This window comes from Erythrolamprus reginae, chromosome Z (genome assembly GCF_031021105.1).
Source record: "Erythrolamprus reginae isolate rEryReg1 chromosome Z, rEryReg1.hap1, whole genome shotgun sequence".
Classification (NCBI taxonomy): Eukaryota; Metazoa; Chordata; class Lepidosauria; order Squamata; family Dipsadidae; genus Erythrolamprus; species Erythrolamprus reginae.
Window position 1 is genome coordinate 78,834,307 of NC_091963.1, and position 26,688 is coordinate 78,860,994.

Sequence of the window (26,688 nt, forward strand, 5' to 3'; positions counted from 1 at the left end):
AATGTTTGTAGGGCCAGAAAAACTGCCCTGAGTTTGAGAAAGTTTATATTGATCGGTGATAGGTCTTCTGTTGACCAAAGTCCTTGGGCCATGTGATGTCCAATGTGGGCGCCCCATCCCAAAAGACTGGCGTCTGTGGTAAGGATGACCCGATCTTGTATGTGGAAGGGAGAGCCCTTGTGTATTGCTTGAGCTGTCCACCATCTCAAGGACTCTCTGACCTTCCGAGGTACCTGGACCCGCTTGTGAGAATGGTTCACCTTGGTCCTTTTTGCGGGGAGTAAAAACCACTGCAGAGTCTGGATGTGGTGCCTGGCCCAAGGTACGATGCCTATGGCCGACACCAAGGTCCCCAGTATCTTGGATAGCAACGATAACGGGACCCACCTGTGATGTTGGAGGCTGGAGATCAATTGGTGTATGTTGTTCCACCTTTCTGGAGAAAGCGATACTGTGTTTGACCATGTGTCTATGATAGACGCCAGGTGCAGTAGTCTGGTAGTGGGAGAAAACTGGCTTTTCTCCACATTGATGGTAAAGCCGTGGGCTTCTAGCGTTTGTATAGTCATGGTCAAGTCGTTGATGGGGACCTGGACAATATAATTATGTCATCCAGGTAGGCCATCAACCGGACGGATTGAGATCGAAGGTTGGCGGTTAAAACGTCCAAAAGTTTTGTAAAGGTCCGTGGGGCCGATGAAAGGCCAAATGGCATGGCCCTGTACTGGTAATGCCTCCCCTCGGAACGGAAGCGGAGAAACCTCCGATGCACCGGATGCATGGGAATATGTAGGTAGGCTTCCTTTAGATCTATGGACGTTAAAAGGTCTCGAGATCAGATCGATGTTAGGATTGTTTGTAGGGAGTGCATTCTGAACCTCCTGTATCGTATGAAGATGTTCAGCTACTTTAGATTGAGGATTAATCGGCATCCTCCTGAGGCCTTGGGGACGATGAAGATCACCGAATAAAACCCCTTGCCCTCCTCCTGACAGGGTACCTGTTCTATGGCCTGAATGTCTAGCAAGTGTGTAATTTCCTGCATAATTGCAGTCTCTTTTGTGAATCTCGTATTATTGGACAGTTCAGAAAACGATTGGGAGGTGGATGGATAAACTCCTACCTGAGTCCTCGCGAAATGGTGGCCAATGCCCATTTGTCGGAGGATGTGAGTTGCCAGGAGGTACTGAAGTGTTGGAGCTTCCCTCCTATAGGCTGTAGAGTGGCAGAGTCATTTGGTGCGTCAAAAGCCTCTCTGGCTGTTACCCCGAAAGGTCCGTCTCGATTGTTGGCAGCTCCTTGACCTGTCCTGGAACGATCCTCGATCACTTCTGAAGGATGGTTGGTTATACTGACCTTGTGAAAATGATCTTTGCTTCTGCCATTTCCCGAGGAGGGTTTCCAGCAAAAGTGTTGGCGTCTTGTGTATGGAGTGGACCTGTGGTCCTGCCATCTATTGGCTTTGGGGAGCACTTTTCTTTTGTCCCTATCCTCTATGAGGACCTTTTCCAGTATATCCCCAAAAAGCATGGAGCCCTGAAAGGGGCCCGAGGCCAACCGCCACTTCGATTTTAAGTCCGCCTGCCAGTTCCTTAACCACAGGAGGCGACGCGAGGACAACGCAGTCGCCATGCTCCTGGTTGAGAACTTTGCCCCGTGGAGAGTGGCGTCCGTGGAGAATTCCGCCGCTGCCAGCAGTTTGCTCAGGTCCTGGCGAAGGCGGCCATCCTCAGGTCCTAGTCAAGATTGCATCTCTTGTATCCACATTATTGATGGCCTATTAAGGAATGACGCTGCGGCAGCTGCTCTGAACCCCCAGCTGGACATCTGGTGTGCTTTTCGCAATAACATCTCCGCTTTCCTATCCTCCGGTTTTAGGCTGTCACCTGTTTCCGAAGGCACTAGAGCGCTGGAGACAAGCATAACCACCGGCTGGTCAATGGGTGGGAACTTGAGAAGTTTCTCCACCTCCTTATCAAAGGTGTAAAATTTCCTCTCAAGGTTTGAAAGGCCTTGTGCTCCTGCAGGCTGCTGCCAAGGATGCTTGACTCCTTCTATGAAGATCTCTGACGATGGAATATGGTCGGATTTGGGCTGAGGCTCCTTGAGCAGAGTAGCTGATGTCTTGCCTGTATCCATGGCATCGGGTGTCTTAGATGTACCGGGTAAGTCCATCACTTGTTTGGCCTTGTAAAGCAAAGTCCTGAAAAGCGCTGGTTTAAACAGACCCACAGCTGGTGGCTGTCCTGGAGCTGTTTTGTCCTCCAATAGGTCATATTCTCTATCGCTGTCATCAAATGGAGCTGGTTCCTCTGTCAAGGATCCCAAGCCCGAAGGGGACGGTACCGACCAGAGGTTCCTTGCCTGCGTTTGTTGGGGTTGTCGGGCACGCTGTTGCACCCCCGCTGCTATTCCCTGTGAGTATGCATTGGAGATAATGTCTTGTAGGTCAGGCAGCATGTGGTGCCATGTGCCAGACGGAGCCCTTAGTCCAGCAGCCGTAGGGGTAAATGTAGCTGAAGGCCCCTGTAGGCTTCGCACTGAGTGACCAGTCCCCTTCAGTAATGATCCCTGTAGCCCCAAAGGTTGATTGGGGATCATTGGGTCAGGGGTTGTTGGTTGCTTTTGGGTCAGGGGCAACACTGCAGGAGAAGTGTGGAGGGCCGCTTCCAACTTCTGTTCCAGGGCTTTAATGCGCTTCTCATCTTCCTTCAGTGAGGAGGTAGAAGCAGAGGAATGTGAGGCCTTTGCTTTCTCCTTGGCCTTCCCCTTCCTTTTGTCTTTTAGCATGGGGGAGCCGGCCTTGTCACTCTGGGGATGTTCTTCCATTGTACTCACAGTTACTTCTGTATTAATTGTCTCTGGTGATCTAGCAGAGCCTCCGGCAGAATAGAAAGCCTACAGTTTGCTTCGTCAGTCTGCCAAAAATGGCGCTCGAGCCCTCCTTGTATCTTGCGCAGGCGCACTAGGGCCTAAAAGCCCTTTCGCGCCCATCAGCTGCCGGAATTGGCGCTTCTGCACCTTCCGGAGTGATCTTAAGCGCCCACAGAGTCGGCCTCTTAAAATGGCGGCGCCCGTGCCGGTCCGCGGCCTCAGGGCTTGCCGCTGCTCCGTTCCTCCCATCTCACCGCCGTTATGCTGCCCGATGGTCTTTCCGAGGGCTCTGCCCTCGGCTCGCCTCAATGCCGACCCGATGGTTGTTGCGGCGGCTGTGGCGGCGGCGGTGGCGCGTCCAGCGGCCGCCTAACAACTGAGAGGCGCTGCTTCGTCTGATCGAGGCAACTACAAATCCTGGGAGCGTCTTCGAGCCTCCCAGTGGGAGGGGCAGACCCCCCCCACCTTCGGCTTGCAGCCCTAGTTTGGCCTCAGAGGCCAGGGACCCCAGGCTGAGGTGCTCCTCTTCGGGGCAATTCCCTTGGAGGGAAAAGGACCCCTGAGGAGTAGCTGTCGGGGGCGGTGCCCGCGAAGGGCAGAGACCCCATCCAAGCCGTCTTCAACCATCTAAAAGACAAAAAGAAGAAAACATTAAACAGGTAATTTACTTTTTTACCTTAAGAGCAAACTCAGCAGTCTCTACACTGGGACTCAGTTTTTAAAATTGAGCTCATGGGGACTGCAAGGGGGCGGTGCTCAATTAATATGTAAATTTTTAACTCAGTCTCTACCAATAGGATTGGCAAACTACCCATGTTTGGACTCTCCTTCCAAATGCAGTGGAGAATGTCCTGTTCATTCATTTCAATGAATTAAATTATTCACATAGTTTGAAAGTTTTTTCTAGGGTTTCACATAATTTCTTCCTTATCTAAAAAGCCTTTACTTGTATATTTTTTACTAATATGTTTTTGTTAAGGTGGCCATACATGCGTTTATATTGTAAGAGTCATGTCTAATGTAGACTCCATGTTGAAAGTTCCCATTTGTTTTTAATAACTGCAGCTGTAGCCTTCTCCATCATCAGAATTATTTGTTTTCTGCTGTCAGAAAGTACGTCAGTAGGCATTTCAATCACTCTTCATACAATCCAGTTTCAAAAGATTCTATTCATATTTCCCAGAAGAATTCTAACAGCTTTCCACCATTTGCAATTTATTGGGGAAAATGTTTTTCAATGATTTCCAAGGAACAACTTACTTTTAGCATAAACTCAAAAAAACATCCAGTGCAATCCCCGAGCCAATTAGCTTGCATTTCCTTTATCCCATACCATTTGGGGAGATCTGACAAGCCATCAAGCAGGACCTGAAATAACAATAAGAGGACATTTTAAATTGTTAACATTAAACAAGTACAGAACAAATCGTATGTGGTCCCTACGTATCTAAAATACTTATGAAAAATACATAATTAGCATTTACAGAAAGTATTCTTCCTTGAATTTAAATACCTTCTATTATATATAAAATACTACATAGAATTTAACATTAATTTCAAGAGTAGGTCATTAAGAGCTTCCAGAGCTTGGAAAAAAGCTATCTGCACCTCTTTATCAGGGAGATGGATCTCTCTACTTTACCAGTGGATAGTTAGTAAGAAGATCAAGGAATACTCATCCTAATGATAAATAAGATTTTCCCTTATCAGTACCAGTCTTATAAATATATACGATATCTATGTATATTACCAATACAGTGGTACCTCAAGATACGAGCTGCTCTACATACGAGCATTTCCAGATACGAGCTAGGAAGGAAGAGACATTTCTGTTCAAGTTACGAGCTCAAATTCGGGATACGAGCCGAGCGTCCACTAGGTGGCGCCAGAATCCTTGTTTTGGAATTCTGAGGGTTGAAGTCCACTAATCTTTAAAACCGTCAAGTTTGAAGATCCCTGAGTTAAGCGTTAGAAGTGCAAGGGTCTTCAAACCTGGCAAGATTAAGGCTTATAGACTTCAATTCCCATTCCTAAAGTAGCATGATTGGTGGAGGAATTCTGGGAATTATTATTATTATTATTATTATTATTATTATTATTATTATTGCTTTCTTTTTCTTGCTCTTTTTCTTTCTCTCTTTTACCTTCCCTTCCTCTATTTCTTCTTTTCTTTCTCCTTCCCACCTTCTTCCCTCCCTCCCTCCCTCCCTTCACTCATTCCTCTCTTACTCTCCCCTTTCATAAGTTTCCTTGCTTCCTTCCTCTGATCCTGTCCCTTCCCCCTTTCTTTCTTTCTTTCTTTCTTTCTTTCTTTCTTGCTTGCTTGCTTGCTTGCTTGCTTGCTTGCTCTTTTTCTTTCTCTCTTTTACCTTCCCTTCCTCTATTTCTTCTTTTCTTTCTCCTTCCCACCTTCTTCCCTCCCTCCCTTCACTCATTCCTCTCTTACTCTCCCATTTCATAAGTTTCCTTGCTTCCTTCCTCTGTTCCTGTCCCTTCCCTCTTTCCTTCCTTCCTTCCCACCCTCTGTCCATTCATTCACCCATTCCTCTCTTGATCGCTTAAAGCCGGTCCCTGGTGCAAAAAGGGTTGGGGACCTCTGTCCTACAGGATTCGGTGGCAGAGAAGTTGAAGATATGTAAATTTAAAACTTTAAGAAAGTTTACAAGTTAAGTGAAAGAAACTTCATTATTCATTTATATGTATATGTACATGTACATTTCTTCATTAAAAACATGTATTTTTGCATAATTTAGACTAACTTTGTGAGTTTTTTGAGGGCTGGAACCAATTAAAATTATTTACATTAATTCCTATGGGGAAAAGTCGTTCGAGATAAGAGCTGCTCGACTTAAGAGCGCAGGTCCGGAACGAATTAAACTCTTATCTCGAGGTACCACTGTACACACTTGACAAATAAAATAAAGATCCCCAAATCAACATATCTTCTTTTTAAGACTGTTATAATCTAATCCCTTTTCTCCTTTCAATAAATCTGTAATAAAATTATGTGAGAATCTAGCTCTCTTAGGAACCGCCTACTACTGCATGAATCCCAGCGGCCGATAAGGTCCCACAGAGTTGGCCTTCTCTGGGTCCCGTCGACTAAACAATGTCGTTTGGCGGGCCCCAGGGGAAGAGCCTCCTTTGTGGCGGCCCCAGCCCTCTGGAACCAACTCCCCCCGGAGATTAGAACTGCCCCCACCCTCCCTGTTTTTCGTAAACTACTCAAGACTCATTTATACCACCAGGCATGGGGGAGTTGAGATAGCCCTTCCCCCTAGGCCATTACAAGTTATGCATGGTATGTTTGTGTGTATGTTTGGTTTTATAATAGGGGTTTTTAGTTGTTTTTACTATTAGATTGTACATGTTGTTTTTATTATTGTTGTTAGCTGCCCCGAGTCTATGGAGAGGGGCGGCATACAAATCCAATAAATTATTATTATTATTATTATTATTATTATTATTATTATTATTAATAATAATAATAAGCAGCTACTAGGACTTTGAAAAATATAAAGCATATACTGCATATTATTCTAATGCTTATAATAATTCTAATATGCCATGTATATATACACACACACACAAGTGAAACCTGAAAAATTAGAATATGGTGCAATAGTTTATTTATTTCAGTTTTACAACTTAAAAGGTGAAACTAATATATGAGACTCATTACATACAAAGCAAGATAGTTCAAGCTGTGATTTGTCATAAATGTGAAGATTATGGAGTACGGCTCATGAAAACGCCAAATCCACAATCTCAGAAAGTGTCTCAAAGTGTCCCACTCTAATCAGCTAATTAAACCATAACACCTACAAAGAGTTCCTGAGCCTTTAATGGTCTCCATGGAAGAATTATCGGAAAACCTATTAATAATTGGGGATTTTAATGTGATTAATGATAGGAAAAAAAGATTACAAGGGTACTACTAACACCAAAACAAGGAAGCAACTATCTGCAACATATGAACAATTGAAAACCGAATTTAATTTATGAGGTGTTTGGCATTATCATAATACAGACAATAAGCAATTTTTTTTCCTTCCCACAAAGATCATGGTCACCAATAGATATGGCCTGGACAAATATGGATTTTATAAATGAATTAATAGATATTAAAATTCTACCAAATGCCTGGGCTGACCATAATCACCTATGTTTAAAATGGAGAGATTTGAGTAGGAAAATCAAGCAAAGATGGACGTTAAATCAAATAATTATCAAGGAAGAAGAATATACTAAAATAATAGAGAAGGAACTAGGTTTCTTCTTTCATAGAAATGATAGAAATGTTGATATTCTTCCAATAAGTGAAATAGGTAATTTATTCCATTTTTCCAGTTTTGTTTGTATTTCTTTCATTAAGACTATATAACATCTTCTTTTATTGTGGTAGCCCTTGGTGAAAGTTTTATTCCCAGATATTTAACTCTTTTTACGATTTGTAATCCTAATTTATCTTCTAATGTTTGTTTTTCTTTATTTGTTAAATTTTTTGTCAATATTTTAGTTTTCTGCTTGTTGATTTTTAATCCTGCTACTTTGCCAAATTTAGTGACCTCATTTAATAAATTTTCACCGGATTCGGTAGGATCTTCTATATTAAATACAAGATCGTCAGCAAATGCTTGAATCTTAAATTCTTGTCCCTTTATTTTCAACCCTTTGATGTCTTTGTTTAATCTTATCTGTATTAATAAAATCTCTATAGCTAGTATAAATATTAAGGGGGATAAAGGGCATCCCTGTCTTACTCCTTTTTCAATTTTTATGTTCTCTGTTAATTGTCCATTTATATTAACTCTTGCTGATTGTGTAGAATATATTGTCCGGATAGCTCTTATGAATTTTTCTTTAAATTTCATTCTAATTAATTGATTGATAAAGAAATCCCAATTTAGATTATCGAACGCTTTCTTGGCGTCTAAAAAAATCAAGGCCAAATTCTTTCCCGGGTTTGTTTCATAATATTCTAGTATGTTTATTATGTTTCTCAAATTATTTTTAATATTTCTATTTGGTAGAAAACCATTTTGATCCGAATGTATTATTTCATTAATTATTGTTTTGAGTCTTTCTGCTAATATCGATGTAAAAATTTTATAATCAGAATTTAGTAGTGCTATCGGTCTGTATTGTTTTATTAAGTGTCTTTGTTTTGGGTCTTTTGGTATTAGGGTTATTACTGTATTTTTCGCTCCATAAGATGCAGTTTTTTTCCTCCCAAAGTAGGATGAAAAATCAGCCCCGTCTTATGGAGCGAAGATGCAGGCAGTGGGGGGAGGCGCTGGAGCAGAGGGGGGGCGGCGATATCCCAGCAGCCAGCTTCCAAGCCGCATTCGCCTTCATCCGCCGCCGCCAGCCGAAGTGAGCTGCTGGGCTGCGCGTGGCGGGAGAAGCCCGGACAACGCCGGAGCGCTGGGCAGCACTACCGCCGCCACCACCGCCGCCGCGGGGAGAGGCGGGCATGTGAGCTGGCGGCATTGGGCTTGGTGGAAAGTCCGGGGGCAGCTCCAGCGACTCCCCTCCCATGGCTGCTGTTGAGGCGGCAGTGAGAAGCCCGGACAATGCCGGAGCGCTGGGCAGCACTACCGCCGCCGCCGCCGCGGGGAGAGGCGGGCATGTGGGCTGGCGGCATTGGGCTTGTGGAAAATCCGGGGGCAGCTCCAACGACCTCCCTCCCGTGGCTGCTGTTGAGGCGGCAGCGGCGTCCGCCTCCGGCGCGCGGCTCTCTCTCCATTCTTCTCTTTCCCCCTGTCGGGCTCCGAATGCGGCGGCGGGAAGAGGAAACGAGGCGCAAGGCAGCGCATCTGCAGGAACGGGTGGTGGGGTGCCGTTGTTGTCCTCACGGCGCAAAGCCACACAGTCCCGGATCGCTTGCTTCCCCAGCCAGCAAGCCGGCTGCCTGGGAAAGCGTTTTTCAAATGCGCTGTTATTGTAATAAATATTTTAGCCCACTTTTTGGCTCAAAATATTTTTTTTCTATTTTCCTCCTCTAAAATCTAGGTGCGTCTTATCAGCAGGTGCATCTTATAGAGCGAAAAATACGGCAATCCCTCTTTCCATGATTCCGGCATTTTTCCTTTATTTTGTACCTCATTTAGCATTTCCAACATTAATTTTTTGAGTGGATCATACATTTGTTTATAGAATTCAGCTGGTATTCCGTCTACTCCCGGTGTTTTATTATTGTTTTGTTTTTTTGATTGCTATTTCTAATTCTATCATCATTATATCTTTGTCCATCTTGTCTATGTTAGTCTCAGATATTTGCGGTATTTCGGCCTTGTTTAAATACAAATCTATCTCTTCTTTTTTTATTTCATCTTTCCCATATAGCTGTTGAAAGTAGTTTTGAATTATCTTCTTTTTCCTTCTATGTCAACCTGTTTTTCTCCTCTTTCGTTTTCTAGTTGTTGAATGTATTTCTTTTCAGTTTGTTTTTTAATTTTGCATGCTAGCCACCTCCCTGGCTTGTTTGCATGTTCAAAATAGTTCTGTTTTACTGATCTCATTTTTTGGGCTATTTCCTCCTGCACTGTCAAATTTATCTTATGTTTAATCAATTCTCTTTTTTCTTTTAATTCCACCTTTTTTGGGTCTTTTATCCACTCGGCTTCTATCTGTTCTAGTTCTTTTTGGTTTTCTCTCATTTGTTTATTTTTATTTTTGTTTTTTTTACTTGTGTATGCTATTGTTATCCCTCTAACAAAGGCTTTTGTTGTATCCCATATGTTTTGTGTCGTTGTATCTGTATTCCAATTTTTTTCTAAGAATATGTCTAATTCTTTATTAGCATATTCTTTATATTTATTTTCTTGTATAATTTTCATGTCCATTGTCCATCTATTCTTTTTCATCTGGTTCCCTTTAATTGTAATACTTACTGGGTTATGGTCTGCCCAGAAATTGGGTTCAATTTCTGCTGATGTTATTTCTTTTTGGAGCTCTATATTTACCCATACCATATCCAGTCTAGACCATGATTTGTGGAGGTTTGAATAATAAGTGTATTTGTATTCATCTTTATGTCTTTCCCTCCATATATCCTTTAATTTAAATTCTTCTATGATATCCTTAAGTTCATCTGGTAGTTCCTTTTTCTTTTTATTCTTCTCCTTTCCCCTATAGTCTTTATCATGGTCTATTATTACATTAAAGTCCCCAACGACACAGATATTTCCTATTTCAATTTTTATTATTTTTTGATACAATTTTTTATAAAAGATTTTTTGATCTTTGTTAGGAGCATATATCACAATTAGAGTTGTTTTCTTTCGTTTAATCTCGATTTCTATAACAAGTATTCTACCCTCTTCATCGCTGTCAATTATTATGGGGTTTAACCAGCTTTTAACATATACCGCAATTCCTCTTTTTTTTTCTTTAGCCAGAGATGTAAATAATTTCCCCAATTTTGGGTTTTCCAATATCTTTTTATCCTTTTTTTTTATACGAACTTCTTGAAGGCATACAATATCTATATTTTGCTTTATTAATTTTGCATATACCTGTCCTCTTTTTTGAGGAGAGTTCAACCCATTGATGTTCACCGAAAATAATTTGATTTCTTTGTCCATTCTATGTTACTATTTTGCTCTTTTGCTACTTCTTAATTCTATATGGTTTCCTGTCCTTTCTTCTTTCTCTTTTCTAAGTCTGTCCACTTTCTCCTCCTCTATCTCCCCTTCCTCTTGACTTGTTGTGTCTAAGTCGATACTACTTTCCCCTTCTTTTTTCAGATGTTCTGAGATAAATTTATCTGCTTGGTCCAAGGTTTCTATATTAATTTTCTTCCCTTTCCAAGTTATCGTTACCCCTTCTGGGACTAACCACCTAAACTGTATTTCATTCTTTATTAATTTATTTGTAAAATAATGGAAGTCCCTCCTTTTTTCTCTAATTCTTTTGGGTATCTGTTTCAATACTATCAGATCCTTTCCTTTATAAGATAATACTCCTCTGGTATTTCTATATATTTCGTCCCTTAGAGTTTTTTTTGGTAAATCTGACGTGTATCTCTCTGGGGAGCTGGTGCCCTCGTGCATAGTTAGTTTGCACCCGATACACCTCATCTACATGATTAATTAGTTCGTTCTCATCTATTTTTAGTTCCTCTGCAAAAATTTCTACTACTGTTGCAAATAGGTTTTCCCCCTTTTCTTCCGGTACATTCTGTAGTCTTAAGTAAAAGGAAGCTTTTTCAAACTCTAGCTGAGTAATGGCTGCTTCCAGATCTTTATTTACCCTTTTAAGTTCTTCCTCATTTTTAGTTAATCTCAATTTATTTGCCTCTGTTGTCTCTTCAACCTGTTGTATTTTAGTTTCCTGTTTATCTACTGTTTTTTAAACACCCTCTATTATAGTATTAATTTTAGCAAAGTTCTCATTTACTTCTTCAAATCTTTTTTGTGTCTCTAAGTCAGTGTTTCCCAACCTTTTTTGAGCCGCGGCACATTATTCATATTTTCAAAATCCTGGGGAACACTGAAAAGGGTGGGCGGGGCGGGGGGTGGGCTAAAGAAAAGTTTGGACAAAAAAACCCTGTCTCTTCCTCCCTTTCGCTCTATTTCTCCCTCTTTCTCTCTTTTCCTTCCTTCCCTTCTTTCTCTCTCTCCATCCCTCTTTCTTTCTTTCTTCCTCTCTTTTTTGCTCTCTTTCTCTCTCCCTCCTTCCCTTCCTCTATGTCTTTCTCTCTCCCTTGCTCTCTCTCTCTCTCTGTCTCTCTTGCTATCTCTTTCTTGCTTTTCTCTCTCTCTCTTGCTCTCTCTCTCTTTCACTGTCTTGCTATATGTCTCTTTCTCTTTGCCTCTCTTGCTATCTCTCTTTCTTTTTCTCTCTTTCTCTCTCTGTCTCTCTTGCTATGTCTCTCTTTCTTTCTCTCTCTCTCTCTCTGTGCCTCTCTTGCTAAGTCTCTCTTTTTCTCTTGCTATGTCTCTCTTTCTTTTTCTCTCTCTCTGCCTCTCTTGCTATGTCTCTCTTTCTCTCTCTTTCTCTATCTCTCTTTCTCTGCCTCTCTTTCTTGCTCTGTCTCTCTTTCTCTGCCTCTCTTGCTATGTCTCTCTTTCTCTCTCTCTCTGCCTCTCTTATATGTCTCTCTTTCTTTCTCTCTCTCAGCTGACTGCAAGCGGGAGCCCTGACGGCGGCAGCTGGACGTGCTGCTGGACACCGTATATGCCAGGCCCGCAGCGCCAGCATGTACGACGTCCAGCAGCACGTCCAACCGCCACCGTCAGGGCTTCCGCTTGCAGTCAGCTGAGAGAAAGAGAGAGAGAGCGCTCCCTCTCGCCGCCACCATCTCCCCGCGACTGCCTGCGGCTGCTACGCCCCCCCCCCCGCTCCCATCGTCAGTGCCCTCCCGCCGGGCCACAAAGGACACTTGCCGTCGACACCAGAGAAGCTCCAGCTGGGCGGGGTGCTGCCGGTACTTCCGTCCTGGGGCTCCCGCTCGCAGCTGTCAACTGGCTCCTGCTCGATGCCGCGGTTTTCGGTGCTCTCCTGCTGGGCCCCAAAGAAGGAAGGCGGGAAAAAGGCGCGAAGAATGGAGCTCTCCTTCTTCCTGCCTTCCTTCTTTGGGGCCCAGCAGGAGAGCTCCGAAAACCGCGGCATCGAGCAGCAGCCGGTTGACAGCTGCGAGCGGGAGCCCCAGGACGGAAGTACCGGCAGCGCCCCGCCCAGCTGGAGCTTGGCGGCACACTTGGCCATGTCTCGCGGCACACTAGTGTGCCGCGGCACACCGGTTGGGAAACGCTGCTCTAAGTGATTTTTTAATATCGTCTCTTGAGTTTGGCTTGCTGCTTCTTGCTGTTTTATCATAAATTCTTGTATTTTATCTAAACAGTTTTTTAAGCTTTGTAACGAGGGGGCCTGATCTTTACTCTCTACTGTCGTAATGTCAGAGGCTGAGGAAGATTTCTGTACTGCCGGTGATAGCAAAGTTAAGTTACCTCTCTTCATTGATTTGGTAATAGTTTGTTGAGTAGCCATTAGTAATTTAATTTCAATCACTATCTATAAATATGGCTATATTAATGAAATACAAAATTCAGATTTATATAATAGTTAAGCAATTAATTCATGATATCTATACAAGTTACTTGAATACTTTGTTAATTAGCAAATTATATACCCAATATAATGTCTTAAAAAGGAAAGAAAAGGAAGAAAAAGAAAAAGGAAGAAGGACCGAACAACAGAAGATGTTTCAACTAATATCAATGTCACTACCTATATCAATATTTAATCTAACTTAATCTAATTTAAATTTTATATTTAATTAATTAATTTGTTGGATAAATCAATTCTTAATTTCTTATTTTAAACAATATTATATACAGTCAGTTTCCTAAATATACAGTCAGTTTCCTAAAGGCAGAAGTCTAAGTATTATAGATCAAATACAAATCAATTATCAATCAAAGAAAATAAAAAGAAAAATTTATCACATCAATTCATTAGTTAATTCATTGGTTAGTAACAGTATTAATAATAATAAAACTTTTAGATTCAACTATTTATGTCCCAATCCAATCTCTAATATTTATATTTCAGTATCCCAATATTTCAGTATTAGTCATTTCATCAAGGGTTTTCAGTTTCCAGTTGTTATTTCTTGACTCCAAATTCTATCTCAGTTCGAAGTACAGTGAACCCTCGAGTTTCGCGTCCTCAAGGATCGCGAAAGGGCTATTTCGCTAGTTTGCAACCCGGAAGTAAACTCCACCATCTGCGCATGCGTGCCCTTCCACGCATGCGTAGATGGTGGAGTTTCCCCGCCGGGCAGAGGCTTCCCTGGGTCTTCCCCCTCTTGCCCCGTAAGACCCCAGCGGCGGTGGGCTGGAGCGAGAGCTTGGGGCACCCTAGCTCCGCTTCCCAGCTGGGAAGCGGAGCCGGCAACAGCGTGGGGCGCGCGGGCGGCGCGCGCGAGCTTGGGGCAGCCTAGCTCCGCTCCCCAGCTGGGAAGCGGATCTAGGGAGTCCCCACCCCGCGCGCGTTGCTGGGGAAAGCGCGCGCGCTTGGGAACATCCCAGCTTCGCTCCCAGCTGGGGAGCGGATCTAGGGAGTCCCCACCGCGCGCGCGTTGCTGGGGAAAGCGCGCGCGCTTGGGAACATCCCAGCTTCGCTCCCAGCTGGGGAGCGGATCTAGGGAGTCCCCACCGCGCGCGCGTTGCTGGGGAAAGCGCGCGCGGCTGGGAACATCCTAGCTTCGCTCCCAGCTGGGGAGCGGATCTAGGGAGTCCCCACCGCGCGCGCGTTGCTGGGGAAAGCGCGCGCGGCTGGGAACATCCTAGCTTCGCTCCCAGCTGGGGAGCGGATCTAGGGAGTCCCCACCGCGCGCGCGTTGCTGGGGAAAGCGCGCGCGGCTGGGGAGCGAAGCTGGGATGTTCCCAAGCGCGCGCGCTTTCCCCAGCAACGCGCGCGCGGTGGGGACTCCCTAGATCCGCTCCCCAGCTGGGAGCGAAGCTAGGATGTTCCCAGCCGCGCGCGCTTTCCCCAGCAACGCGCGCGCGGTGGGGACTCCCTAGATCCGCTCCCCACCTGGGAGCGAAGCTAGGATGTTCCCAGCCGCGCGCGCTTTCCCCAGCAACGCGCGCGCGGTGGGGACTCCCTAGATCCGCTCCCCAGCTGGGAGCGAAGCTAGGATGTTCCCAGCCGCGCGCGCTTTCCCCAGCAACGCGCGCGCGGTGGGGACTCCCTAGATCCACTCCCCAGCTGGGAGCGAAGCTGGGATGTTCCCAAGCGAGCGGGCACCCAGGGAAGCCGTTGCGCGAGCAACGGGGTGGGCGGGCGAAGGGCGGGCGGCAGTAGAAGCAAAAACACCATCTGCGCAAGCGCAGATGGTGTTTTTACTTCCGCACCGCTACTTCGCTAAAAATCGATCATCGCGTGGGGTCCTGGAACGGAACCCTCGCGATGATCGAGGGTTCACTGTAGTTCAGAACAGTTCAGAATAGTTCAAAGTAGACCCGATAATCCCACGTTGTTTGCTCTAGTATTAAAGTTCAAAGTGCCAGTCTAAGCTTTTGTGGGAGAGTTTATTGAAAGAAGAAAAATAACTATAATAATACCTAAGTCGCCTGGAACAAATTAATACTATACAATACCCAATATTTTCTTCTTATTTCCTTCAGGGGGTCACAGGTGAGGTAGTAATCGAAGAGTAAATCCAAAAGAAAAAAAGCGTAGATTTAGATGTCGTTGTTTTTGTGGCGGTTTTTCCTGTCTCCTCTCTCTCTGTGTCTCCAGGAAGGCTTAGTCATCAACACGTAATATCCGCTTGAAAAGATCCACACGAAGAAGTTTAAGATTCACTGTTTCATCTCCCTTTACATTCAGCTCTCCTCCGATGTTGCATCCCTTGTTGTAGGATCTTTATTATTATGCCTTATCCCGATCTCCTTGCGTCAGCTTCCAATTCTCTGATCCTCCGATCTCCGATTCTCCTATCTCCAATCTCCGTCACCACACACCCGATCTCCTGTCACCTCACGCCCGGTCTTAATCCTCTTGTCACTCGAGTCTCTTACTCACCGCTTGCCGATTTTTGAGCTTCTCTGTCTTTCAAATCTTACTTTTTTCAAAGTGTACAAGAAGTCTCCGAAATATAAAAGGTATTTGGCGTGGATACCAAAGTTCACCGATCTTTTTTCACTTCCCTCCTCGTTGTTTACAGGGCGGCCATGTCTATGGGCCAGCAAACGCTGGCTTCTTTTCTGTCTGATCTCGGCGGTTCAAAAGCTTGTTCCGATGCGGGATTGCGGTCCTCGCACCGGGCACAGCATAACCACCCCTTACGATACCCTTCTTTCCAAGATGAGCATCTGATTTTATATTAAAAGACAGAAAAAGTTGTGCTGGGAGAGCAGCGGTTCACCCTCCAACTCCGCATCGACCAAGATAAACAGAAGACCCAAAGCATTCCTCCTTGGGATTATAGATCAAAAAATGGAAAAAAATAAATATTATTTATTAATACATGTATTGACTGCAACTAGGATGGCAATAGCCCAACATTGGAAACAACCCAAACCTCGTGATGATGCCTTGATATTAAAAAAAATACTAGACTGTGCAGAATCAGACGCATTAACACTTGAACTAAAAAATAAAGAAGATTCTGACCATGATAAAACTTGGAAATGTTTCTATGATTGGTTTAATAGAAGAAACGAAAATATAAATTGAAATACAATAATAATAATACTTTCATTCCTTTTTTTTGATATAACAAATTTAAAAAGATCTATATATAGTAATTTTTCAGGAAAAATTTGTATGAATTTAAAGAAATTAAGTACGAATCTATGAAGGCGGTTAAGAAAATAAAAATAATGAAAAATATATGGATAACCAAAAAGAAAAAATAGTGGATACCGATGAGGACATACTTCACCAGAAAATAATTTGAAAATATAAGATGACTTATAACTTTCCCTCTCACAGGGAAAGGGAATTTAAATTTAAGTCATATATAATATGTTTATTGTTATTGTTATTATTGTTAAATGTATTTAAATAAGTAAATAACTATATTGCTAGGACTATCATTTTTTGTTGTTTGTCGGTATGTGTTAGTTTTTGTTTCTGTTTCAATTTATGAATTATCTTATATTTTTGTAAATTTGTATATATGTGTTTTAAATTAATAAAAAAAATTATTTTTTAAAAAAAGAAATGATAGAAATAGGCATTATCCTACCTGAATGCCCTTTCTTGATGATTAGAGTCAGCATTCAGATACGGTTTTCCTTGTTCAATCATATCAAGGACTGCGCCTTCAATCAAATGATTGATAAATCAGGCCACTGTGTTGCCTTCATATCCAGTTTAGATAAAGCCGGACAGACAGACTCGATGTGGAATGTATATCCGAAGTTCCTGTTATTTGTTTATTTATTAATTGGACTTATATGCTTTAGAAAGGAAAAGAGCCCCTCCGGACAAACAACATACTGACTGCTGAAGTAGATAAATAAAACATTTCGTTACACAACCATATAACAACGAACAGGTAACAGTCGCTAAAAATACAGGGTGGGACTGAATGCTGACTTCAACCGTCAAGAAAGGGCGTTCAGGTAGGACAACAACCGTTCTCCGAAGAGGTTGGAGTCAGCATTCAGATAGGAACATACCAAAGTGGATTGCCAGCCCCTAGGGAGGAAACACAATGGCAATAGTGGTGCAAAATAGATTAGGTTTGTACAACTTGTTGCAGAATGTGGCGGTCAAAGGCCGCATCTGCAAAATCAGAAAAGAATCAATTTTATAGTGGTGTACGAATTGTGTCAGGGAAGCCAAGGTGGCTGCCCGACAAATCTCTTGTAGAGAAGCCTGAGAAGACCATGCCGCTGAAGTGGCAGCACTGCGGGTAGAGTGAACAGTAATATTAGGAGGTACTGGGCACTATGACAATGGATACATTCGAGAACTGGCAGCTCTTAACCATCTACCTATAGTAACCGATGAAGCCTTTAAACTCATGGAATGGGGAAGAAATTTAACAAACAGGGTTTCTGACTTACAAAATGAAGCCGTCCTGTCTAGATAAATCTTAAGGGCCCATCTAACATCCAGAGAATGCCATGTCCTCTCACGGACGTGAGTGGGGTGTGCACAGAAGGATGGCAAAATAAATTTTTGGGGCCGGTGGAACAGGGAGCTAACTGAAGAACAATCCTTGGTGTGGAAAATGTCAGAAATAGATTTATTTCTTGAAGTAATATTACAATAAAAGAAAATGGCCTGTAACCATAGGAAAAGCTAATGTAAGCCATAATCAATATGTGATCATGGGTTTATTAGCTGTGCTGCAACCTGATTGGCTATAACTGGTGTTGGGCGAACCCATCAAAGTTCGGGTTCAGCGGGTTCGGCCGAACTTGCAGCGGAGTTTGGGTAAGTTCGGCGAACCTGAACCCTCCTGTCTTCCACCAAAGCAGCCCGTGGCCACCTGTCTCCTTTTATTTCTTACGGAAAAGGCTCGAACACCGGAGCCGCAACTCTTCCGAAAGCTGAGCCCTTTCTGTAAAAAATAAAAGGAGACAGGCGGCCGCGGGCTGCCTTGGGCAATGGGCGCAACAGGGGGGAGAGACGCGCCGCCTCTGAGCCCAAAATTTCTCTGCCTCGGGAATGGCACTGCAAAAGGAGGCAGGGAATCCCATTTGCTTGCCGCCCACGCTGGGATTCCGGGGGCGGGGTTTTGACATCACGGAGACTCCTTCCTGGCCCGTGGTTTTATTTCCTCAATTCCCCTGTTTCGGCTCTGTCCAGGAAGGAGTCTTTGTGACGTCAAAGCCCCGCCCCAAGAATCCCAGCATGGGCAGCAAGCAAATGGGATTCCCCGCCTCCTTTTGCTTGCAGCGCCATTCCCGAGGCGGGGAAATTTTGGGCTCTGAGGCGGTGCGACTCTCCCCCCCTGTTGCAACCATTGCCCAGGACAGCCTTAGCTCACCCTGGCGCTCTTTGGAGCACAACGGGGGGGGGGAGAGCCACGCCACCTCCGAGCCAAAAATTTCCCCGCCTCAAGAATGGTGCTGCAAGCAAAAGGAGACAGGGAATCCCATTTGCTTGCCACCCATGATGGGATTCCGGGGGCAGGGCTTTGATGTCACAGAGACTCCTTCCTGGTCGAGGCTGAAATAGGGGAGTTGAGAAAATAAGGCGACGGGCCAGGAAGGAGTCTCCATGATGTCAAAGCCCCACCCCCAGAATCCCAGCATAGGTGGCAAGCAATGGGATTCCCTGCCTCCTTTTGCTTGCAGTGCCATTCCCGAGGTGGGGAAACTTTGGGCTCGGAGGTGGCACGGCTCTGCCCCCTTGTTGCGCCCATTGCCCAGGGCAGCCTTGGCTTACCCCGGCACTCTTTGGAAAGGAGAGGGGGCGGGTTCTGAGTTTTAAGACTTTGTGGACTTCAACTCCCAGAGTTCCTCAGCCAGTTTCGCTGAGTCAGAGCCTTCCCCACCTCCACCTCCCGCCCACTGCGGTGTTCGAGCGAACGCTGAACGTGGTTAGTGGTTTGTGGTTAATGGTTAGTGTTTTGTGGGTGGTTGCAATGGTGGATGTAATAGTTATATGATAGTGTTGTGGGTGGTTTGTTATAGTGGTTAAATGTAAAGATGATAGTTTATTTAGAGAAACATTTTGCTAAGAAGAAAAGTAAAATATATTTTTACAAGGAAGCCTGCTGCAGTGTTTTTCATTGAAGACTTCAATTAAGTATAGTTGTGAACTGTGGTGGGGTTACTTTCACCATGGGCAAACCTCTCCCAACAAAAAATGCCTAGGTCCTGAGTTAGGGTTGCTAACTCAGAAATATACTGTGCCTTGTGGATGTAATTATCAATAAAAAGGAAACATTATTCAATAAAAAGGATAAACTGGCTTCAGGCAAGGGTTCATATGGAGGTCCTGTCAAGGAGTCCAGAACTAAAGGTAAGCCCCAGGTGAGAAAACAATGGACAATAGGAGGTCTAATGTTAGTAGCCCCCTTTAGGAAGTGGGACACTGTGGGGTAGTGAGCGAAAGAAAATTTTCACAGGTAAGAACTGAAGACAACGCTGCTACCCTTTCTTGAGAAAACAGAGAAGCTTGGGAATAGGTACGCATAAGGGGGAAAGACCTTCTGATGCACACCAATCACAAAAGGTTTTCCACATGGCCTGTTAAATACGTATAGTCGAGAAGGCTTCCGGTGGCAACGCGACTGTGCTAGGAAGTGTCAAAGCGGAGCTCCGCTGACACTTTCCCTTTTTTCATTTGAAGTACCGCTTTTTTCGGAGCAATCTGGCTCGGAGGGTCCAGATTGTTGAAGGGGATTATCTGAAGCTCTCAGGGCAACTCGCCATTGCCTGGGGGGGTGAGGAATATACCCCAAAACTTCACTTGAAAAGAACTGGCGCTTCAGCAGCCGGCCGAAGCAGCAGCGTCCACACAGCAGGAAGAGGAAGAGTGATTGGAATTAGACCAGAGAAAACAAGATACATCGAAAATAACTAAGAATTTATAAAGATCGAACAACCCCAGGTACTGTCTAAATCTTTAACATAAAAGGCGAAAAAGAATAGTGTAATTGAAAGGACCGCAAGTTTTTTTTAAAACCCTGAAAGATGGTGGAATTTAAAATCACACGCTGCGAAACTGACAGCTAACTAAAACTAAATTTTCACTACATTTTTCTTTTTTCTTGATGGACTATAAATAAAAAATAATTAGTAGCTTTATTTGGAAGAGACTGAATATTTATAGTGAGGAGGCTGAAGAGAAGAAAGGGAAAGTGTTTAGGAAGTTGTTGATTGCGGACGCCATCGCAACATAATAACAGCAAGAGAGTGACTGAGCAGAAAATGAAAGTTATCAGTATAAGCGGAGAAAGTGAGGCTGGGTTTCGGAAAAGAGACAAAAAATATAGAAACCCTTTTCTTTTGTTTTTCTTTTGACAGAATAAGATATTACAAATTCAATTTTTTCCTTTACTTTTTATTTTAATTCTCTATCTCCTGACTTACTGATTGGAAAATTAATTTTTGTTTTTCCTCCAATTAATTATTCAGTATTCTTTCATTTTTATTTTTTTTATTTTTCAGTTGAAACTCTTTTTGAAATCTTATTGGACTAATCAAACAAAGAAAACGTTTTCTCCTTATTGTTTTTTCTTAGTCTTTTTCAGTTTTTGCATTTTTCTTTTATTATTATTATTAATAAATACTTTTTATTTTTTCCATCTTTTTTGAAATAATTTTTACAGATACAAAAATCTTTTTACTTTAATTCATACTTTTTGAAATATTTACATTCTATCTTTCAAATCCTCTACTGTTCTATACTCTTTATTTCTATTTATTATCTTCTTTCTCCCCTCCCCTTTTTCTACTTTTTCTTTGATTTATTACTCTTTGTAGTTTTGATATGAGTAGTAATTAAATAACTCCTCTTTCCTCCCGGCTTGTATTAAAATTTATTAGAGCTCCTTATCTAGATTAATTTAATTTTGAAGTTGATTGAGAATTGTCTTCATTTCTGATAAATATATTCATTATATTTAGTAAAAATTTATATTAGTTTAAAGGAATTAATAGCTTAAATAAGTAAATAAGTAAATAGTGAAATAAGTTAAGATTGATTATTGTATAAGTGTTTATAGTACTTAATAATATTAATTAATTACATATTAAGTATAGGGAATGTATTAAATGTATTAAATATCCTCTTATCTACTGAAATTGATAAATTTAATATTCTAATGTAGTCATTACCCTTCTTACTATCTTTTTACATCTGTTCTCCTATCTTATTTACTTTTCTATTTTGCAAATATCTTAGAAGCTGTATAAAACGACTATAAGTAAGAAAAACTTTTTGATTATAAGTGTATGTTATTGTGGAAAAACTTAAGAACTTTGTTAAACATGACTAGTATAACTACAACAATGAAGACCACCAAAAAGCAGAATATAGATTCACCAATACACCAAAAGACATTAGATACTGTGTTAACAAAAGACAAGTCTGGTTCGACAACTAGTCTACAATCAATACAAGATATAATAGTACAACTACAAGACACAATGACAAAAGCTTTGGAAGGTAACAGAGAAGAAGCTAAAAAACAACACGAAGAATTAAAGACAGAGATGGGAGAAATAAAAGACAAGATCAAGGGAATGGATGAAAGGACTGTAGATATACAACAAACATTCAAAGAAAATATACAAAAAATGAAGATAATAGAAGAGAAGGTAGAGAAGGTAGAAAAGAAGGGAGAGAAGAAAGAAGAGAAAAATGAGATGACAATTAAGAATATGGACCAATCTATTTGACAACTGGAATTAGATCTTTCCTCATATAGTTTAAGATTTCAAAATATAATTGAAGAGCGAGATGAGAATCTAGGTGAGAAAATGATAGAAATCTTAGCAAAAATTTTACAAAAAGACCAACAAGAGATGGCGCGGGATATAGATGAACTATACCGGGTACATACTAATTATGCAAGAAGGCATCATCTGCCGCTCGAAGTACATATTAAATTTACTAGACGGATAGTGAGAGATGAAATATATAAATGGTCACGCAGCCAATCAATATCATACAGAGGTAAAGAAATAATAATTCTTAAACAAGTGCCATGTAAGATTCGTGAAATTAGAAAACAATATCAATTCCTGGCAAGAAAATTGATTCAAAGGAATGCAATGTTTAGGTGGCTGCTACCAGAAGGGATGATGATAACTTGGAAAGAAAGGAGAGTTAGAATAAATACACTGGAGGAAGCAAGACAATTCTGTGAAGAAAATGATTTACTATATGAGGAACAAGTTAGTAAGGAAAGTAGGGGAAGTAGAGAGGAATTAGAGACAGCAAGTCGGGAGGAAGAGGAACAGAGGGAAGAAAGAGAGAAACTAATGGTGGAAGAAGGAAAACAGGAACAAAAGGAGGTACAACGGGAGAGAAACTTAAAAGAAACAAGGAATCGGAAATACTACGCATAGTCAATGTCAGAAGACACAAGAATAACATCTATTAATATAAATGGACTTAATAATCCTAATAAAAGAAGATTGATATTTACAAAATTTAAAAAATTAAAAATGGACGTGATTGCTTTGCAAGAATTACATATACGTAAACGAAATGTAGACCTACTAGTAAACAAGAAACTATGAACACTTTATACATCTTTAGCAGAAAAAAAAGGGGGGGCAGTATATGTGAAAGAAACGATCAATTCAAAAGAAATATATAAGGATAAGGAAGGTAGAATTTTAATAATAGAGTTAGAAAAGAATCAGAAATCGCTAACTTTAATAGTAATATATGCACTGAATGAGAATCAATTAGAATTTTATAAAAAACTACATGAAAAAATCATTGAATTAGATTTAGAAAACATAACTCTATTAGGAGATTTCAATGCGGTAGCAGATAAGAAATTAGATTATAAAGGAAACAGAAATATTAAAAAAAAGAAAAACCTCCCCAAAACCTTTTGGGATATAGTTAAGGAGCTAAATTTGAAAGACTCTTGGAGAGAAAAACATGATAAACACAAACAATATTCATATTATACAAATCCACACCAGGGTTGGTCACGTATAGACATGGTTTGGGCAACACCGCAGATAAATAATGAAATTGTAAAAATTGAAATAGAAGCAAATACTTGGGCAGACCACAACCCAATATCATTAATTTGGAGAAAGGGAAATAACAAAAAACAAATACAATGGATTATGGATAGAAAAATAATAAAGGAAAAGCAGTATACTGAAATGCTAGAGAAAGAACTACAAATATTTTTTGAAATAAATAAAACAGCTGAAATTTCACCACAAACACTTTGGGACACGACAAAAGCTTACATCAGAGGATTAACAACATCATATATGGCAATGAAACACAAACAAACAAAAAATTAAACAGGAAAAATTAGAACAAGAATTAAAACAAATAGAAACAGAACTACAACTAAATCCAAAAAGTAAAAAAATTAAGGAGAAAAAAGATCAAATTAGACATGCAATTAATTTGTTACATCAGGAAGAAGTAGAAGAAAAAATCAGAATAGCCAAACAGGTATACTTCGACCAAGCAAATAAAACAGGAAGGTGGCTAGCACATAAACTAAGAAAACAAAAAGAAAAAAAATTATAGAAAGATTAGAAGATGAACAAGGTAATATAAAATATGATAAGGAAGAAAAGAAAAGAATAGCAGTACAATATTATAAGAAATTATATACACAGGAAGAAGTAAAAAAAGAACAAATAGAAAAGTATATCGAATTATCAAATATGGAAGTATTAACAGAAGAGCAACAACAAGAATTAAATAGACCAATTACCCTAGTTGAACTTCAGGCAGCGATAAAACAAAAACAACAACAAAGCAACAGGCAGAGACGGTATACCAGTAGAATTATACAAACAAGAAATAAAAATATTAGAAAACAATATACCCCAAACATGGACAGAAGCATTAATATCACTCATACCCAAAACAGAAAAAGAAAAAGAAAAAATTCAAAACTATAGACCCATATGACTATTAAATACAGATTACAAGATATTTATCACAATTTACGCAACAAGGTTAAAAAACATTCTGAATCAGTTAATACACTGTGATCAAAAGGGCTTTCTCCCCAAGAGGCAAATCAAAGATAATTTGAGGATAATAACAAATGTATTAGAATGCTATGAGGAGCATCCTGGAAAACAGATGGCATTGGTTTTTCTTGACGCACAAAAGGCTTTCGACAATGTAAATTGGAAATTTATGATAACACAATTAGAAATGATGAATTTTCTCCCAGCTTAACTTCTGAAACCCAATTCTCATTCGTAAAAACTAAATCTAAAATATTCTTCCCTCTAGTCAGTGTCTTAACCAGCTGTACCAGAGCTGCTCCTGTGAGGGCCTCTACTGTATTCTTACTTTTGCATGTAGGGGCACTAGGGATATTCCAGTCAACGTCACCCATAACCACAATATCTCCATTTACTTCCATTTCGGTAATTTCATCTACCATTATTATTATTATTATTATTATTATTATTATTATTATTATTATTATTATGTCAATACAACACAGCAAACAAGATCACTATGCTGGATTTCGTATTTCATCACCAGTCGGGCACTTCTCAAGCACTTAGGACTGCGTGATGTAGCGGCAAATTATGTTTGCCGATCCCAGTAAAGTGGCCTTGCAATTGACAGATGGAGATTTTGTCAATTCCGATGGTTTTCAAATGTCCGCTGAGATCCTTTGGCACTGTGCCCAGCGTGCCAAGTACCACTGGGATCACATTCACTGGCTTATGCCAGAGTCGTTGCAGCTCGATTTTTAGATCTTCGTATTTCACTAATTTCTCTAGCTGCTTCTCCTCAATTCTGCTGTCCCCTGGGATTGCGATGTCGATGATCCATACTTTTCTTTTTCTCTACAATCAGAATGTCTGGTGTGTTATGCTTCAGAATTCGGTCAGTCTGAAGTCGGAAGTCCCACAGTAATTTTGCTTGCTCATTTTCAACCACTTTTTTGGGCTTATGATCCCACCAATTCTTTGCCACTGGTAAAATGTAAAACCAACACTTTGAATTGTGACCGGAAACTGATGGCAACCAATGCAGACTGTGAAGTGTTGGTGTAACATTGGCATAACTAGGGAAGCCCATGATAGCTCTTACAGCTGAATTCTGCACGATCTGAAGTTTCTGAACACTCTTCAAAGGTAGCCCCATGTAGAGAGCATTACAGTTTTCTTAAAATCTTTTTTCCTATTTCTAAATCTGAATTTGAGTTTTTCAGACAGCTCTGTCTTTTTTAAAGGAGAAACTTCTTTTCATCTTCTCAAAGATTATTTTAGCTATTTCTGCAGCATTACAATTGATTAATTTACATCCATTTATAACTTAGAAAAATGTGCCTCCTATTTTCTCGGACAAAGGAAAGTTGCTTTCAGGAAAGATTGCTTTTCAGAATTATTCTTCTTTGGAAGGAAGAACTTAGCAAAAGAAAAGAGTTTTCCAACCCTTTGCGTAAGTAAAAAAACCCTACACTATTTCAGAGAAATAGTCATCCAACTTATTAAAAACTTCCAGCTTTTACAACTTCTGGACACAAGCTCTTTCATTGATTAATTGCTCTAACTGTTAGGAAAAAAATTTCTTTGTTCTATGTTGCTTCTCTGTTTGTTTAGTTTCCATCCATTGCTTCTTGTTTTATCCTCAGATCTTTTGGAAAATAGTTTTACTCTCTCTTCTTTGTGGCAGTCTCTAAGACATCAGAAGACTGATATGTCTCTCATAGTTTTTCTTTTCATTAAATAAATAAAAATTTAAAAGATATATCCCATTTTTGCAACTATTCTTCATATGTCTTAGCCTTTATCTTTGTTACTCTTCCTTGTACTCTTTCTAAAGTTTCAACATTCTTTTTATATCATGGTGACAAAAATTGAATGAAGTTTTATTAGTGTTCAGCAATTTTCTTCTAAAAACTATTAAGATGTTTTCTATTTCTCATTATGTCTGTTAATAAGTTAATAATTTTCATGGAAGCTTACCTAGCTCTTGAACAAACATCTCCAGAAAGTCTTACCTTACCAAGACTTCTATATTGATTGTGTTAATTAGTATTTTATCTTGTAGACATTCTTTACTGAGCTATTTTTTAAAATGCTAAAAGTCTTAATCAATCTTGTATTTCTTTATGAAAATCATAAAAAACATTGGACAACGTGTGACATTCCTATTTTTATAGTGATTTATCAATATTATCATTGTTGCTATTATTTTATACTTTTATACCTTGTATTGTGCATTGATTTTACTTAAGTATATTTCTTCTTACATTTTTAACTGATCCTCTTTTCTTTTGGATCCAAACATTTTATTTGTTTGTTTGTTTATTTATTTGGATTTGGATATCGCCCCTCTCCAATTTTAGTTGACTATGTATCTGTGTGGTTTTTTTCTTTTAACCAACAGCAAAACCTATTTTAACATTTGTAATATTCTGACTCATCTTTATCTTTTATCTTCATTGTTAATTTATCCATTTCTGGATAAAACATTATTTTTCTATTACATCTTCTTCAGTTGGTATATTTTTACTTCTCCATTGTTGTGCAAAGGTAAATCTCGCTGCTGATATTATATGTAAGATAAAATATGTTTGACATTTTTCATATTTTTCATATATTATTCCTAATAAGAAAAAAATAGGGTTATCCACAAATAGCTGTGGAGCCGGGATAAAATCAACTTCAGAAATTTGTTGTGCACATGGAATGTGATGTG

At 40.7% G+C, this 26,688-nt stretch overlaps 1 protein-coding gene across 1 annotated transcript in view; it reads right to left on the reverse strand.

The window, feature by feature from the left end:
• The window catches only part of LARS2 (leucyl-tRNA synthetase 2, mitochondrial), a 359,496-nt gene that overhangs the window by 209,308 nt on the left and 123,500 nt on the right, over positions 1 to 26,688 (reverse strand). The window contains exon 8 of the mRNA XM_070728261.1: positions 4,135 to 4,242. Within this exon, the coding sequence (XP_070584362.1) occupies positions 4,135 to 4,242 (108 nt within the window). The remainder of the gene's footprint in view (positions 1 to 4,134; positions 4,243 to 26,688) is intronic.